This window comes from Lipophrys pholis (genome assembly GCF_963383615.2).
Source record: "Lipophrys pholis genome assembly, chromosome: 3".
NCBI lineage: Eukaryota > Metazoa > Chordata > Actinopteri > Blenniiformes > Blenniidae > Lipophrys > Lipophrys pholis.
In genome coordinates, this window is record NC_137627.1 from 1,132,465 (window position 1) to 1,151,119 (window position 18,655).

At 44.4% G+C, this 18,655-nt stretch overlaps 1 protein-coding gene across 1 annotated transcript in view; it reads left to right on the top strand.

Moving 5' to 3' along the window:
• Nucleotides 1-18,655, top strand: part of sgsm2 (small G protein signaling modulator 2) — a gene marked incomplete at both ends in the record, with an annotated part of 67,355 nt that overhangs the window by 22,903 nt on the left and 25,797 nt on the right. The window contains one exon of the mRNA XM_080458945.1: nt 17,847-18,015. Coding sequence (XP_080315071.1) covers nt 17,847-18,015 — 169 coding nt within the window. The remainder of the gene's footprint in view (nt 1-17,846; nt 18,016-18,655) is intronic.

The following is an 18,655-nucleotide window of genomic DNA, read 5'->3' on the forward strand; positions in this document are numbered from 1 at the left end:
CATATACATCATTTTTACAGCACGGTAACATGACCCATCCCCTCACCATCATCCTGACTCTTTACTTTAAAACAAAGACTTAAATATTTTAGGCCCGAAGCTACGTCTTGACAGAATCCGATGAAGAACTTAAGCTTTCAGACGACTACTGCTTCTGTGTGTTCCTAGAGTTTCAGGAAATTCATCTGAAATTTTCTCCGAATACCTCAAGTTATGCTGTTTTGACTCTGAGGCTGCGTTTACTCGACAATGGTTCCCAGAGCCACTGAGAATGGCTCCCAGGGTGTAACTTTTTGAAAACGCTCAGGCTCTGTCCCGTCGTTTTCATTGTTTGTCATTTCCATGTAAATGTACATTGTTTTCAGAATGTTTCCATGTTAACACGAAAACCTTTAAAAAAACAAACCAAACTATGCGTTTTCACCTGAAATGTAATTTCATCAACCAGGCCTTTGTAAACCCTGGAACTGCTGGGTTAAAGCCTTTCTGACTTTACATGAAGCATGTGGAAGATGATGAATGCTTCAGGAGCTCAAGCCCAGCGTGGTGAGGATGGTTCCTTTCACCAGCAGAACGTTCCCTGATATGAAGGATTTAACAAGGACTTTTAATGCAAATGTCAGTCATTGAGTTCATATTCCCTAAAGTCACATCCCGGACCTCAGTTAATCATGGGAGAGAATTAGGTGGTGATTTTCCTTCTTAATGGAATCCAGATAAGCGATTTATTCGAGGCTGTCAGACCTGAACAAGGTGAACAGAGACGGATTTCCTCCGTGTGTCACTACCTTCACAGTTAATTGAGAATGAATAGACTCCGAAGTCACCAGAGACTGTAGTGAAGCGTCAGGAATTCCACTTATTAGAACCGGTGTCCATGGCAACCCCCATGAATGTTTGTGCGTCTGCTCACAGGAAAACGTGCAGATCTCTCAGACTGAGTCGTGTCTCTGCTTGTGGTCTTCCTGACGTTGATTTGAGGAGACGTTGCTCGAGCCGTGATGCTTGGTGGCACCAGACATTAGCTGGAGTCGTTGGGTTTTGCAGCCTGAGGGGAAAGTCCCAGTGGAGAGATTTATTTATTTATTTATTTATTTATTTATTTATTTAACGCTATTATTACACAAGGCGAAAGCTGCCAGGATCACGGATCCAAATGAATCACTTGATTCTCTGCATCCATTTTTTTTCTGTACCTCTTTAGTTAACCCCTCCATACTGTCAGAATGATCCATCCATCCCTCCATCCATCCCTCCATCCATCCATCCATCTCCTCCCTCTTCTCCGTCTCCGGGTGGTGGTGGTGTCAGTCTGAGCACCGTCACCCAGATCACATTGCACCATTAAGAACCTTCCTGCAGGTGGAGAGCCCACAGGAAGGTGGAGAGCCCACAGGAAGGTGGAGAGCCCACAGGAAGGTGGAGAGCCCACAGGAAGGTGGAGAGCCCACAGGAAGGTGGAGAGCCCACAGGAAGGTGGAGAGCCCACAGGAAGGTGGAGAGCCCACAGGAAGGTGGCGCCCGGCGTGGGACATGAACCCTCTACCTTGAGACTGAGAGTCTGACGCTCTACCTACTGAGCTGGTCTGGGGCGTCAGAATGAACCCATTTTAACATTTCATAGCGGTAAACATAAACACAACATATTTAAAGGGTTATTTAAAGTTCCCACTCTTTGTGGCAACCATTTCCAAACGCGTCTCCTCAGACGTGTAACAAACCACCTTGGTGTGTCAGGTTGGTAAAGTACGCTGGGTTGGGTTGGGATTGTTGTCAGGAATCTTCAGAGCTTCTTTTTCCAGAGACAACTCTGTGTTATTGTCTGCTACTGGGTTAAAACCCGGCTCACTGCTCAGCCGTGGTCATTGTTTGTAGATGAATGCTTCATGAGTCACACTATCATTTACGTGCAGCATCAACATCTTGATGTTGGGAGCCATAAATAAGTCGAGTGAATACACGACGTTCCTGGTGACCCAATGAGACGGATGCTTTCGTTGTGCCGGTGAGACTTCGGTTTGTGAAAGTGCTCTTCGTCGAACGGCAGTCTCAATAATTGAAATCTCATTCTCTTATTTATTAGTATTTTTCAGACATTTGGAGCAGCTCTAGGGCTCCTGGGACTTTCACAGCAACAAAAGGAGCAACTTTGAAGCCGTTGACTCAGTCTGAAGGGCTGCTGGGCCTCGTCCAGTTTGGACGTGTGCGTTGCAAGATCAGAGCTGGCCGTTAAAATCTGAGTTAGTGTCCCAGTGTTAATGCCAGTTTAAGTTTTATTCTCAAAGCCAGAGCAAGTCAGTAGAAACTTTATAGTTTTAAACTTGATAGAAGTTAGAAATTTCAGTGGGATTTATTCTAGCTTTTGCAAAGAATCGTTTTACTGCTCGTCAACAACGACTTTGACCAGATGCATCCGACTTTCCACTTTGTCCTTCTGTACTCATGTACGTATTTGCAAACAGAGAGCGAATTCTATGTTTCACCTTCCAGTGCATGAAATCCTGATCCATGTGTCTACGAACTTTAAAGGTGCCAAATGTCATCAACTTTACTTCCACTGTTGAAAGTCTCTGTTTCCTTCACTGTGTTGGTCAGAGTAACAGTAGTGAGACACACCAGCAGTGGGAGGAGCTTTACCTCCAGCAAAATACCATCGGTATTAAAGCCATACTGTGGATGTGACGGCCGGTTTACGCGGCAACGATTTCAAGTGAAAACACAAAACTTCCATTGCGTTTTGGGCGTCCGTTTACGCGGCGTTGCACGGAACCCCTGAAAACGTAACTTTTTGGGAACAGGGAGAACTTTCCTAAAACACTCCGACTTTCTGGAAACGCTCAGGCTCTGTCTCGAAAAGATGGTGGACACGCTGCTACTGCACACGACGGCTGTGGTAAAGAGTTCTTCTCTACACGTGTGTGTAGACTGACAATAACAATGTTTGGCTTCAGAGTGTCGTGACTCCATGTTCTCCTGCACTTGGTGGTTTTATAATTCAGTCACCGTAATAACAAATCAACTTTATTGTCTGTCCTAATGAATGTCCACGTTCTCCCGACTGTTTATGCTTACAGCGTATTGTTCTTGTGTGTGTGGATTCATTACAAAAACCAAACCACAGCACCACCCAGTGGCCTGGCATGCTAAGTACATCAGTGTCAGAAGATTGCACCGTAAACACGATTTCTTTTCTTTATCTATATATCGATATCGGTGCATCCGTACCTGGAACCCGACAGACTTTGGGCACTTGATCAAGACGGATTGAAGTAAATGTGATTTACAACAGGGACATACAACACATACACAATTTACTGTTAATTAAACCAAAACAACAAAAAAAAGCCACCTCTATTCATTGATCTGTCGGCTTTAAACCAGATTTAATCAGGTTTCTGTGGTGCAGGGCAGTAATAGGTTTTCTTCCAGGAATATTCGTGTGTTTCACAGATCATAGCAGCCATCTGGGTCTTTTCTCCTACAAGAATGCGAAGGGATGAGTTTACTGTTCAGGAGTACAAACGTGTGAGGTTTTCCAGTCACAGAGCAGTGGAACGATCATCCCTCTGCTCTCCTCTCAGTGTTGCACACAAGGAGATTAAATATTGATTCACTCAGTCCACACATCACCTCTTCAACTGCTCATCAAATATATAAGAGCAGGAGTGTGAGGGTTAAAGAAAGGAAAAAAACAATGTTGAGGTTTATCTCCTCCCACTAATGGGACCACAGAGGCCAGAACAACGTGTACCAATCAAGATCACACACACACACACACACACACACACACACACACACACACACACACACACACACACACACACACACACACACACACACACACACACACACACACACACACACACACACACACAACCATTTCATGAAAATATTCACTCATTTACCGATACCCTAACTGTGTGTGTGTGTGTGTGTTCTTCCATATCTGAGTTATGGTGTGGAAACATGACGGAATATTGTCGACCTTAATACACGTGCATTTTTGTGTCAAATATACTTAATAGTCCTTCCAAATGTGTCAAATATACTTTGAAATCAATTCAAATCAATAATGCTGAAAGAATTATTGGTGGACGAGTTGTCCTGCACCGTCCTCAGGGACCGGGGGTCTCCGGGACCCTGCTGAGATGGGGGAGGGGAGGGGGGGAGGGGTTGTGAGAACCGATACCTGCCTTCACCTCTTGTTGCTGGCCTTAATCCCGCCGTCCCCCGCTCCTCCTTCCTCCTCCCGGCTGGCAGCCGATTGCAACCTCTCTCACTCCCACGCCAACAGCATGGGCTCTCATGGAGCTTGTCTAGTGGGCGGGCCCAGCGATGGAAACACGGCATGGGAAAGAATTAGAAATACTGAAGATGATTCTGGCCAGTTGGCCCGTCACTGGGTATATCTGGATGTTTCCACAGAGAGCGTCATTTGGTCAGATGATTCACGGATTGAGGCTGCACGGGCAGACCGCTCTGCTTGTTGCACCGACCGACAGACGCTCGTCAAACTAAGCTGTTATTTATGACACGGCTGCCATTCACAAACTCGCCGTTCCCTCCCAGCTCCTGTCAGAAGGTCTGTTGGTGACTCTTACTTCAGAGTGCAGACAGACAGGTCTCCAGCTCGCCGCAGTCGTGCAGCACCGTTCAGTACCAAGACAAAACCAACGTGTTATCCACAGAAATAAATAGCAGCAAGTGGGTGAGTGTTAGAACAGAGCCGGGGTTTTCTGAATATGATGATAATCGAGCGCTCGGTTTGGTTTGTCTTGTGTTTTGCATCAAACTGTTTATTTGGTCGGTTGTTATACTTCCACAAAATACTTAAAAACATCATTGTAGGTTTAACTAATATCGTTGAACTGGTTCCAACCAAATAAATTAGTAATTTAAACCAAATACTGAAAGTCAGTACAAATTATTAGGGATGCACTGTCACCACTTTTTAAAGGACGAGTACAAATACGAGTACAAACCTTTAGCTACTTGCCGATACTGACTGTCAATACTTATTAGATGCCATGAAGCCTAATTCATACACAAACACCTCTGAACAGCCTTTGTGTCGACTGATGATCACGTAATACTTGCTGGGTTGTATCAGGGCGCTCTCCCAAGTACGAGTACTACTTGAAGTATTGGACCCGGTACTGGTATCGGTACATCCCAATAGATTATCCATCGATACTTTGAACTCAAAATTGATTAAATGATTTTAACTGGCAGGATTGTGACGTCAGATCTTTCCATTTGGTTCAGGAAGTCACGTGAAGCTTCTCCCAGGCTTCCTTCACCGACCAGGCGTCGGTGTCTTGTTGTTTTTTTTTTTTGTTGGCTTTCGCTGCCTGCTGTGCTGACAGACACGCTGGCATCCAGGCAAACTGCAAAGCTTAATCAGACCCAACTCTATGTGACAATCACCATGATTAGCACACCACTCCACCCATAATGAGCACATCTGTCTCCTCACAGAGCAGAGTATTGATTCTCTCTAATGCGACGCGATGCCAGTGAGGAGACGGACCGCCGTGAAGAAAGAGAGCCTGCTGCTGAAAGCTATTGATGGCAGATGAGAAGTGGAGAATCAGCTGGCAGATACAACTCTGACAGATGATTCTGGAGACGCATATCTCACAAGGACTCCTGCATTTATCAGAGTTGCACCGTGAAGTCGTTACGAGTTCCAGTCGATGCCAACATGAGAATCTGTTTGCATCATTGCAGTAAAGTTAGAGAGTTAAAATCTACCAAAAACCATGTAACATATTAATTAACCCAAAGTTTCTTAACTGTCAACCAAACATTTTTCTATTTTCTGCATACTTCAGGTCAACCTCAAACATCCAGCAACACCAGCTTCTTTTCCCAATAAGTCCAAGAAATTTAGATTTGAAGCTTTATTAAGAACATTTTCCTGCTAGATTTCTTGAACTTTACTATATTACACGCACTCGTACTAAATTGCATTCGGAAAACATGAAATATTCTCATTTAAAAGTGAACCCTGTGTGTTCAGGGTATTCATGGATGTGAGTGAGTTCCATTCCAGCACGTTGTGCGTTGATGGATAAAGACAACTGATTCTCAGCTGATAACAGTGGAAAAATTACTTTTATGATACTCTACTCTATATATACAGTATATATTAGTATCTTTTGGGGATGAGATGCTGGTTACTGTGTTGTTACCTTGTTTATATCACTACAACCCTTTCACGTCTTGTAGTATTGATCGCTCTGTGAGCGATTCTGACAGAGTAGCTGGTGCAACGTCTGGTTTTCTAAAGAAGCTCAAAGTCGAGGAAAATGAGTCCAAACGAGAAACAGCAGATGGTTGAAATTCGATCCGAGGAGAGAAGTGACGCTGTTATTTGAATCTAAAACTGCGTAGCATCGTATACTTCAGTGATATAAGTAACGTTATTCTCTCGGGGTGCACCGATACTGCACGGAATACTTATACTCGGCAAGTATTACTGGCAGGTACTGGAGCCTTCAGGGTTGCTGGATGTGTGTGAAGCGTCGACACGGTGGTGGTTCATGGCAACTCATCACACGTTGTGTTTGGAGAATGATTTAGGATTAATGGCATGTAATGAGTACTCGTATTGGAACTCGGTAAGGTTACTACTTATACTTAGAATAAGCAGTATCAGTGCCTCCCTATTATACTCCACATTCTTGCATGTTTAAGAAATATCATGAAACCCGAGATAACACTGATATTTGGTTGTTTTCTCATCACGTTTGTTTTCTATTCTCAGTTTTCATCTTTTTCTGAAAGTATGTTTCTTGACTCGTATCTCAGTTCTACTGAGGCGGATTATCGAAGAGACGAATATCTGGCTTCGATTGAATGAGTCAAACTCCTCTACTGCTCTTTTTTCTTCTTGACGTTCCATTTAGAAAAAATTCAATGTTTTTATTGTGTCTTATTGAAGAATAGTTTGCCTGTGCAGCACCAGCTCACTCCGTATTGGACTGTCATGGAGAAGAAGCCTTTCGGACGAGGCTCCACTCCTCACGATACCTCTGATCTCACACTTGGCTGTTAACTTTGGGTAATAACTGAACAAATGGGAAAGCGGGCTCAGGTGGTTGATGTGAGTCTTGCTGGTTGTGAGGATTCACCCTTTGTGATGAATGCGGAGACGAGCCAGTAGAAACGCTGCTCCTCCTCCTCATTGAGAGAAAGCGGTGAGATGGTTTTGGCGCCTGCTTCAGGCTGCTTACGGTGGCAGTCATCCCGGGCACAGCCAACTGGCAGCAAACCCCGAGGCTGGCAGAGGACGACGCTTGCTGCGGAGTAATGAAGCAGAGTCCTCGGACGGAGATCCCGAATGGAGCTGGCGACACGAGGGTTCCAGGTGGCTCTTGTTTACTTTTAGTCCCTAAAAAGCAGCTCTTTTAGAAAGATTAAATGCATTTTTCATTTCTTCAGCGTAGGTTACCAGTGGATATGGAGAGCATACAGTAAGTATGACCCTCAGACCTGATGTTGCCACTGTAATGGGAAGTTTGACACATTTAAATAAAACACTGCAGCCTTAAATACATTTTATGTTTTTTTGTTGTTATTATTATTATTGTATTATTATTATTTTTTAATATTACCAAAAGGTCAGTAGGTTAGTTAGTGTTAGTCGAGCGGGTCGTCTCCCCTTCCGATGGGTGTTCGATGAGTCTGTCCATGAGCCCTCGGGCAAAACACTGAAGGTAGCATTTCCATCCACGGTTCGATCACCTGGCTCGGCAGCCGTGACCTTTGGAAACGAACCTCCTGGGAATACTGAAGAGATGAAAACATGAAGTCCATTTACCTTCTACAGCACACCTTCAGAGGTCAAGTGGCATTCATCTATGCCTCCGTGGGTCAAGGCCGTTTACAGCCATACGTAACATTAAGAAGGTGGTCACAATGTTATGGCCGACCCATGGAAATGGGAGGCTGCACACTGGCCAGTGTTTCCAGGACCGATGATAATAAGTGACTGTCGGTGTGAGAACATGACAACCGAGATCGCCTGGGCATCCAAGAGGTGTTACACGTCAGAAGGTGAGCAGAGGAATCATGAGAGGAAGAGGTGTGACACACACACACACACACACACACACACACACACACACACACACACACACACACACACACACACACACACACACACACACACACACACACACACACACACACACACACACACACACACACACACACACACACACACACACACACACACAGAGTTTGTGTGTGATCTTAAAGGTCTAAGAGGTGTTTATCTGTCAGGAGTTCCCCGTTGTAAGAAGAGAACATATGAGACCAATGAGGCGGTGAGGGTCTGGCAGAGGCAGTCTGAGAGTTAATTTCATGAGCTCTTTGTGTGTTTGTGTCTTGGAGTATCTGACTTGACTGTGATAAATGAGTCAATAGCCCTGAACCGGGTAAACCTGCTTTCATCCTGAGGATCAGCACTGGTATCTGAGTCCGCCCACTCTCTGCATGTGTCCTTCTCGCCTCCTCCACTTTACTCCTTTTTTTTTTTTCTTCAGCTTGTGTGCCCAACACTTTTATTCCCACTCTGACTCACCTCAGTTATAATTACATTTACTAAGCCCTGCCCTGAACCTACCAATCCCCCACCTTATATCCGCTGTATCATGTGAATGATGGGGGGGGGGGGGGGGGGGGGCTCAAGCACTGCAGTCTTAGTCATAGCAGACACTGACTCTCTCCCTGCAAAGCTTTCATCGCAGCTTCCAACTCAAACAGCCAAGGTAGCAACTCCTCAGCTGGGATCAGAGCGGCGAGGCTAATTCGGTGCCGTTGGGCTCCGCGCTCTGCACACGCCTACATTTCCTATGGCAACCGAGAGCAGATGCAGACCGGTCACCATGCCAACCCGCCTGACCTCTTGACCATCTCTGCTCCCACCTCCTCTTTCCACCACATTTGGCAGGAGAGAACGGAGAAAGGTGTTAGATGGGAACAAGCTCAGGGGACCGAGTCAATTTACACCAGATCCTCCTGAGCTGATTCTCCAAACCCAGATTCTCTTCACGGGTTTCCAGCACACGCTGCCTCCATACACGCCTGTAGGAAGCGGCCTGCGGCGCACTGGCAATCACTATTGCAGATTTGAGAGCAACTTTCCCCTTGGCACTATCCTTCCACACCTCGTCCTTCCTTTAACAGACCTTAATGCTGCTCATATTTCACTCTGATAGAAATATTGACTCCACCGTTCTCCACAGCTGCTATCATGGAGAATCACAGAGGCTGATTTTTAGGACTTAATTGTTTACACTGCAGTGATTTCAAATGAAACTACAAAACCTTTCTTGCAATTTGAGCGCCTGTTAACAAGGCAGGGCTGGTTGGAGTCACTGAAAATGCAACTTTTAGAAAACGGCTCCCGAGGTGGAACTTTTTGGAAACTCTGGGAGAAAACTACACTCTCTGGAAACACTCGGGCTCAGACCCAGGTTACACCTAGCAGGTTTTCACAAAAATGGATAATTCCCCTTTTACATTTTCTGATAAAAACCTGATTCAGAGCTACGGTGAGCAGCCGAACCTCTAGGGGGCAGTGTAACGAGAAGCATGAAGCCATGCCAGCCAATCAGAATAAGAAAAACAACCCACAATGTCACAGATGGTGCAAATTAATTCCTGTTGTTTCTTTTTTTTTTTTTTTTTCTTCCCCTTGTCCTTTTTGGGCAGATTGGACAAACAATATGATGTGATCTAGAACCTTCTGGTGTCAGAACAGTTTATGCTCTTGAACAGGAAGAGACCTGGAGTCTCCTCCTGTTGCTGCTGTACATGACCGGGGGGGGGGGGGGGGGGGACGCTCAAAGAGAGAGAGAAGATTTACAGTCATCACACTGATCCAAATACTTTCCAACTGTTACTAGATTAACCAGCCTGAGCAGCTCTATCTAGACAGTAACAGGATTTTCTAGATTAACCAGCCTGAGCAGCTCTATCTAGACAGTAAGATGATTTTCTAGATTAACCAGCCTGAGCAGCTCTATCTAGACAGTAACAGGATTTTCTAGATTAACCAGCCTGAGCAGCTCTATCTAGACAGTAAGATGATTTTCTAGATTAACCAGCCTGAGCAGCTCTATCTAGACAGTAAGATGATTTTCTAGATTAACCAGCCTGAGCAGCTCTATCTAGACAGTAAGATGATTTTCTAGATTAGCCAGCCTGAGCAGCTCTATCTAGACAGTAAGATGATTTTCTAGATTAACCAGCCTGAGCAGCTCTATCTAGACAGTAAGATGATTTTCTAGATTAACCAGTCTGAGCAGCTCTATCTAGACAGTAAGATGATTTTCTAGATTAACCAGCCTGAGCAGCTCTATCTAGACAGTAAGATGATTTTCTAGATTAACCAGCCTGAGCAGCTCTATCTAGACAGTAAGATGATTTTCTAGATTAGCCAGCCTGAGCAGCTCTATCTAGACAGTAAGATGATTTTCTAGATTAACCAGCCTGAGCAGCTCTATCTAGACAGTAAGATGATTTTCTAGATTAACCAGTCTGAGCAGCTCTATCTAGACAGTAATTCCAGTTTTTTCGGCGTGACAGTTTCTTTGTTTGGACCGATAAAGAAGCGGAGCTCCTCCTAAATGTGGCTTTGGAATATAAAACAAATGAAGCACAAGAACAAGCAGCTTTCATTGGCTCTCGTCATCACAGCAGTCAAACTGGAAACACGAGTCGCACGAAGATGACGCTTCTGTTGATACTGGGACATAAATCTCTGTCTCCCACTCTCTGCATGCAAAGACAGTTTTTCTAAATCTTTACTTTGACCACAGTTTTTAAATACTTGGATTTCTGGTGGCTCGTAGCTGCGTTTATGTGACAAATGCCAGGCTCAAACGCCTTATATATATATATATATATATATCACTGTTTTTGTCAATACCTGGCTCCGTGTAAATGGGGTCTCTGTCTCCTTGCTGACGGCGGAGACGCTACTGCTTCGTCTTCGCACCATGGCCGCAGTAAATAGTTCTTCAGCACATGCTCAGTCGATGGACGATAACAACAATGGCAGACTCCAGAGTGTCATGACTCCCAGTCCAGGTTCTCCTGGACTGGGAGTCCTGGAAAAATAATCCAACATCCTCGTCTATCGATACGAAGTGTAAATGTACGTGGCGGTAAAGAGTAACTAGCAACGGGGTGTCCACGGCAGACTGTATGGCTGATACATCAGGGGGCTTCAACCTGTGGTCACATGGTCTTGTGGACTTTCTCTTCAGTTTCTTCTCACAGTCCAAAGTCATGGGTTTGACATTAATTAGTTATTCTGAATGTGTCTGTGTGTTTACGCTGTGATGGAGACTCTGAAGACATCCATTGGTAACAGAATCTCCCTCCAAGATTAATAAAGTATTTCTATTCTGTTCTATTCTATTCTATTCTATTCTATGCATGCTGACATTTGTGAGTTCTGGCCAGCTTTTCAGCAGTTGGGGTCATATCAGGTGAAGCCAGAGTGAAACCGATAGTGTTGTTTGCTCTTTGGAAGCACTCCTCTCTGCCTATGACTGAACTTGGGTATCGTTTTCCTGCACTGTGATTTGATTTCAGTGGTTAAAGTGCTGCATAAACATTGCTGTGTCACCTGTTTGCAGGCAGACTTTCTCTGTGGGGAACAAGTGGAGGGAAAAAGCATGTGAATCCCATCATCACTGTTAAAATCAACCTGCTCGGGGCTTTTTGTTAATCTTGTCTGCAAGTTATTTTGTGCCATCATTTCCTCCGTCTGTTTCTGGACTGTTACCGTTTGTGTCACCCCTCCACCCTTTCTGTTTGATTTCTTCGTCTTTTCTTCTCCTCCTGCTCCTCTTCCTCCTCCTTCTTTCTTGTGTCTGCTTCAGGAGCAGCAGCATGACTCATAAAGGCAGACAGGTACAGACCCTGCAGAAGGAGATAAAAATAGTTCACAGTGGATTTAAAGCAGACACACAGTGGGGAAATAATGTGACGGATGTATATTTGAAGAGAGCCTAACTATAGAATCATTGCAGGGGCTATTTAAGATACTGGCCATTCATAAAATCCAGCCAATCCATTGAAGCACTTTTACTTTACTGTCATTTTTAGCTTCTCTGCTTTGGCACGTTGAACTTTGAAATAGATTTGCTGGCTTGTAAGATTATCCAGCTGCAGCCGATGAGACGCAGCTCCATTCTCTGCAGATGATGTTGCTGCTCCAAGACCAAATCAGACGCAGTTCACGCACGCTTCACAGCCTAGTGTTTAGTATGCACCGTTACTGGATTTGATCTCACCAATTAGCGTTTAACAGCTAAGCTAAGTTAGCATTTGAAAGCTAACTGTAAAAGGATTTATGGAAAAGAGAAATGTTACCTTGTTATTGAACTGTCATGAGAATAGTCATTATGTGGAATAAGACTTCATTAATTACTGCTGATATATCACCATAATGCTCATCCATCATGATAGAAGAATGACAATGTAAAGTTAATAGGATTTCTTTTCAACACTGTATTCTTATACATGTTAAAAACTAAGATGTTTGAACATCAAACAAGCTAAAAATGGCTTGTAGGAGTATTAAATCCACACTTTGTGGTGTTTGGCTGTCATTAAAATCAGACTCGGTATCTCAGGCCCAAGTGAAAACTCATCATTCTGAAAAAGGATGTAGTTTTCATGTTGAGCCACTAGTGGGTGCTGTTTGTTTTTCTAATTAAACGACATTTGTGTTACAATTAGGACTAACTGGACATTCGTATAGCCAGATGACCGAGTTGGATGAGCTGTTATTTTTGGGTTTTTTTCCGCACATTTGGAAAAGTTCCACTTTGGGAGCCTTTCTCAAAAAGTTGCGTGTTGAGTGGCTCTGAGCACCGTTGTTGTGTAAACGGACGCCTAAATGGCAAACAGAAATTAATGTTCCATACTTCAGAAAATGTAATGAAAAGCATTTTGAAATTCTCAATAAAATGATAAAATAATTAGTATTTTCACTCAGTCATCCCAGCGTTTTCTATTTCCGTTGCTTTCTGCAACAATGCCGACCAACTTTTCTGGAGCAGATTGACACTCAATGCACCACCTTGTGGGCTGAGATGGACATTACACAGAGGATGCTATTTGGTTCGCCTAGAAACTTCACTAGGAATCTTTTTAATGCAATACAAGGGACCACTAAGATGACTTTTCTTTTTTCAGTATTCGTGCAACATGGCAGGAGGGATTCCACCGTCTAACGATCCGTCTCGGTTTACTGCTGCATGTAACACCGTAATAGGTGGTTGGAAGGTGATACGTGTAAATGGAGCACAACAAATGCAGGGTTATGTCAGACACACAGTGGAGATGCAGACATCAACGCCGGTGTCTGTGTCGGCTGTCGGCGCCTGCAGCTCCCTGCATTATTAAAGACATCAATCACTGTGTCTTCATGCAGACCGACCAGAATATTGTTTGCACTCATCCAGTGAAGCGCGACGAGGTTTTGTCCCACATGATGTGTGTGATCCTTTTACATTAGTGGCCGTCATTTATTTCAACGCTGGAAACTTGTTGTTCCTGTAGCCGATTGGATGTTTGAGCGTGAAGTCAGTCACCTGTGGGTTCAGGTGATTTTGAATGCATATATAATTAGCATAGACTGTCTGTGTACACCAGTCAGCCATAACATTGTGACCACCTGTCATTTCAAGACACGTTTAGAGAGAAGAACCCGATGATTCCTCATTACTGAGCAGAGGAGACTGTAGAAAGGAAAAACTCCCCTTTAACAGGGAGAGACCTGCAGAACCAGACTCAGAGGTGGAGATTTCCAGCTGTTCCAGACAGACTGACAGAGCAACAAGCAAACAGTCGCTGCAGACGGATAGAGGCAGGAGGCTCAGACCACCAACGTCTAATTCCACTGTCAGAGATTCGGCAGGGAGGCAGAGGGAGAGACTGTGTTTGGTACCATGAAGGCTCAATCTCCACTTCTTTCAGGAGGCAGAACATGACAAAGTCAGTCAAATCACAGGGACCATGAGTGCGACTTGCCAGCAGGTTGATTCTCCTCAAGGTAAAGATAGTTGGGACGGAAACTGCCTAAATTGAGGGAGTTGAAACAGCCTGAGAGCAAACGCAGCATGGTAGGACAGGAGCAGAAAGGATGGGAGACGAGTGGTGCCACCTAATTAGTTTTGTCTTCATTAGATCTGCTAATGAACCCGGCGGAGACGCACCGGATCCAACTGTCACTATACCACAAGGATTCGTCTGCATTTAGTCTGTCAGCACAAATATATTCCAAGGCCAGCAAATAGTTTTCAACAGATTATGATAGACTCAGACTCCAGGGGATGAAATGGTAATTAGCCATTCCTGGCATCGTCATTCTTCCTGGATGGGGTGGAGGCCGTCACAGAGCTGTTAGGAGATTTAGAGCAGGAATGTCATAGAACATGATCAGTCGACAGTCGCCTCTCTGAATGCTCGACTGTAGAATCTGTGAGATCATTATGGATGTGAAGCATGTTGCAGTGCACCTCTGTTCCTCTGGTCCAGGTAACCGCTGATGACTTTTTTATGTATTTCAATAATCGGCACCGTGTCCCAGAGTGGCCGGTTTTATAAAGCCCGGAAGCAGATTTAAGACTCTGTAGGTTTCAGTGGGAGTAATTTGTGCTCGTGATCCTTGGCCCCATGTTTCCAGTCGGCGCTTCTTGGCTTTAAGTCCAACAGTAAAAATGTTCTTCATTCATCCTGAAGGGTTACAAATGACTTTGGCAGTGTTTTTGCTTTTTACACCCAAAATACAAACAAAAGTTTTATTTTCTACTAAACTCTGCCAGAACAGATGAAATGTTTGAGCAAACAGCCAGAACCACCCAAAGAGCCATGTCTTTGTAAAGGTTACGCTAATCACTTTTAAGTCTTGGTTGGTTTGTTTCTTCATTTCAAGAATTGATTCCAATTGTTTTGCCCCCGGAACCTCCAGGCTTTTACAGATTGACTGCTGCTTTGCTTCACTCTCTATTTAAACCACCGCCAGCTGCCACAAAGTCCTGAGACCGTCTAAATTAAAGTATTTATTTCTGCATGTTTTCTCTCTCAACCCCTTAATGAAGGCAATCTTATGCATAATAGATGAGATTGGATGATTCATCCGAGCCACAAACACCCAAAACATGAATTAGCAGGCCGGTGGTGAGCGAAGGCAGGCAGAATGACTCTTTGCCTGATTCTTCTTTTAATGTGTGTGTGAGCATGTTTCAACGTTCCCCTGCATGACTCTTCCATCCACTCAGGTTCAAACTTCTGCTAATCTTAGCCTCCTGCTTCTAATGGGATGAAACAAGATTTTACACCACGAAAGCATGACTGACAATACTTTTTTAACTAAGTACTAAGACCCTGTACAGGCAGCTTTTTGAGCTCCAACCACAAGCCTCTCTCGGCTCCTCCTCGGCTCCGAGAACGGCAATAAAAGCCGACTATTGCACTATAAAGCACCAGTTTCTCCCAGCTTTACCGGGGATTATGTTGTTGGTCATTATATTCCACTTTAAGCGTATCCCCAGATTCACCTTGCAGAGGAAACAGCAGGCAGGCAGCCGCCGAGGCCTGGGAAGAATGAATTACATCCAACAGATGGGCTTTTCTGCTAAAATGATGAACCCAGAGCAAGTCGCATCAACAAAGTCTTGTGCAGGAGCAGTCGGCACATTATTCAGCTTGTAAAAATTAGTTGTTCATTCAGAGTAATTCCAAATCAAGCAGAGCTGCGGGTGCCAGGTGAATTTTCTGTTGAGCAGACTAACCAGCCCACAGTGTCGCCATCATCTCCTGAAAAGCTCATCATGCCTGAGCATTAACACAGGAGTTACTAATGGACGGGTCACAGCTAGAGAAAATGAGTTTTACCAGCATTTCTCCTGCCTTGTCTGCAGTTCAGCCGAATCATTCACCCAGTTATCTTCCCCCGTGGGGTCCCTGTTTGGAACAGATGTAAGCTTGCAGCATGAAGTAGGGCTGCACAAGATATTGCTGCTTTATTGCTTTTGGATCAATGTCTGGAACATACAAATCGCAAAAGACTGAGTGAACCGTGTTAAATTGTGTTTCCTTGCTCTGTGCAGCTCATATTTAGCCAATCACATGGAGTTCCACTGCTTTAAATCTGGACAACGACCACGTGGCCAAATGTCTTCCTGGCTGTTTGCACCAAGTCCTCCTTCAGACGATAACAGTTCAACTGAAAATACATCGTTTTTGCGTTTTCGTGTCAGAAAAGTTTCACGTTCTGAAAGCGAAACTGCAGAAATGCTGGAAAGGAAGTAGTAAACATGCCAGGTTGGTTTTTGGAATGAAACCATGCGCATTAATATGATGTACTGTAAACATCACTGATGTCAGATTGTCATATGATGAAGTGTAAAAGCACCAAGTGTCAGGAGAATATAGACTGGGAGTCGTGACACTCTGGAGACTGCCATGGTGACTTACAGTTTGTAAGATTTTAGTTGTGACACTTTTTTGCAGCCTTTTCTGATTGAGTGAATTCAGTTCCGTCTGTCTTGTTCCGTCGGAACACAAGTGGACCAGCCTCCGAGATGAAGTCGTCCGGAGATACACAAGCACACAGTGAGGAAGTGGTTTGTGTCGCTTTGTGGCGTGGAGGATTCGAACCTCTTGGCTGCTGGGGCTGCATGTTCTCTCCCTGTTTAATCCAACAACCAAGACTTCCTCCCACAATCCAACTACATGCTTGTCGAGTGATCTGCTCACTCCAGATTGGCTGTAAGTGTGTGTGCCTGGTGATCTAGCTGGAATGGGCGTCAGCATCTATGAATGGTGAACAGGAGATGAGTGTCTGGATGAACGAGCGTGTAATCACATTACCTCTATGCAATCATGTTAATGGATCGACATAATTCCTTCATATGACGACTTGTTCTTCAACTTAAATGCTCCAAATGAAAGTGAAAGCTCCTCTGAGCAAGTGGTGGTTCTGCGGCAGTTTCCTCACTTCCCTTCTGCTCCGAACACATTTCAGAGATCATTAAAGTTTATATGATCCCAGCTTCGTTGGTAATGAATGGAGAGATAAAGTGGGAGTAAAAGAGGGAGCTCGGGGAGCAGCTGCACAAAAGTTACAACCTCCGGCCCGTTTAAGCATTTTAAGGGTGTCACAGGCGGTTGTACCACTCTGCAGAAAATCTCATTTCAGGTGACTGCGTCGATTCTGGATTTAATAAGCGTCCGTCATTCTTCCAGTGGAACAAGAGCCATCGAGCAAAGTGTTCACTAATGACATTATGTCCACACACAAGTCCATTAGCACATCTCTGAGAAAGCCTGCAGTCGGAATGAATCCTGATGTTTGTGTAGACATGGAAGGAGGTTCCTCTTTTGTCCAGCTCATTGGGACATAAAAGACTCATTCAGTGTGTGAGCGGTAAAGAAAACCGATGTTTTAGTGGGGAGGGGGCTGGTGGATGGAAGATAACCACAATCCCTTCTTCCTTTTGGGAAAAGGTTATGAAATTAGTGTAAAAACAAAGAAACCATGAGGACAACAGGTACATTAGCCCAATGCAACCACATTAACTTCAATTTGAAGACGTCATAGAAAATGTCCCCCGGTCCATAATGAGCCAGGCGTCCCCACGAGCCAGGCACTAGAGTCCAGCCTGTGGTGTTTTGTGTGGTTTGAAGGTCGAGAACCAATGTAGATCAATAGAACTTCAACATCCCAGGTTTGCTGGCAGTGAATCACACTCATGTTTGAAATGACATGTCAACCCGGTCATCTGTGAAAGTCCTGCTCCTCTTGTCTTCAGCTGCCATCGAGGCCTGTCTGGGCCACCAGCTGAAGAGACGGGCAGCCGGCTTCCTCCGCAGCGACAAGATCGCAGCCCTCTTCACCAAGGTGGGAAAAGTCTACGAGACGGCGGGTGAGGTGTGTCGAAAAGTACAGGAGCAGCTCCAGCAGCAAGCCGACCTCACCAGGTGGGTCACCCAGAATATAGAATACCGTGGGTCGTATACACTCTGACCCCTGATATGAATCTTTACCTTTTGCTAATAAGAATGTTCTAATGTAGACGTTTAATAGACATATTACTAGTTACATGTCATAAGCCACTGCTTTTGAGTGTTATTTGATCTTTCCTTTCATAAATATAATTTCAAAATAAGACACTACTAAATTCTATCACATGCACAGAAAGTCTGTGTATACAAAATAGAAATATACACTGCTTTTTTTTTTTATTAATTCCTAAAATTAAATTTCAAGTCTAAACAATGCTAAAAGTGTATTACTTAGATTACACACATGAGAGGTACATTTTTATTATTTTCATGCATTACGGTCTGGAGACATACAGTAGGTCACTTTTCTATGGGGCGAGTCAATTCAATTCAATCCAACTTTATTTATATAGCACTAAATACAACACAGTTCTTTCTTGGTGGTTTTAACAGAGAGAAACCCAACAAATCCACATGAGCGACGGTGGGAAGGAAAAACTCAGGAAGAAACCTGCAGAACCAGAGTCAGAGGTGGAGGCTTCCTGCTGGCCGGTTGGGGTGAGGGGATAGAGGAGAGGAAAGGATAGGACAGACTGATTGGGGTAGATTCAGACCC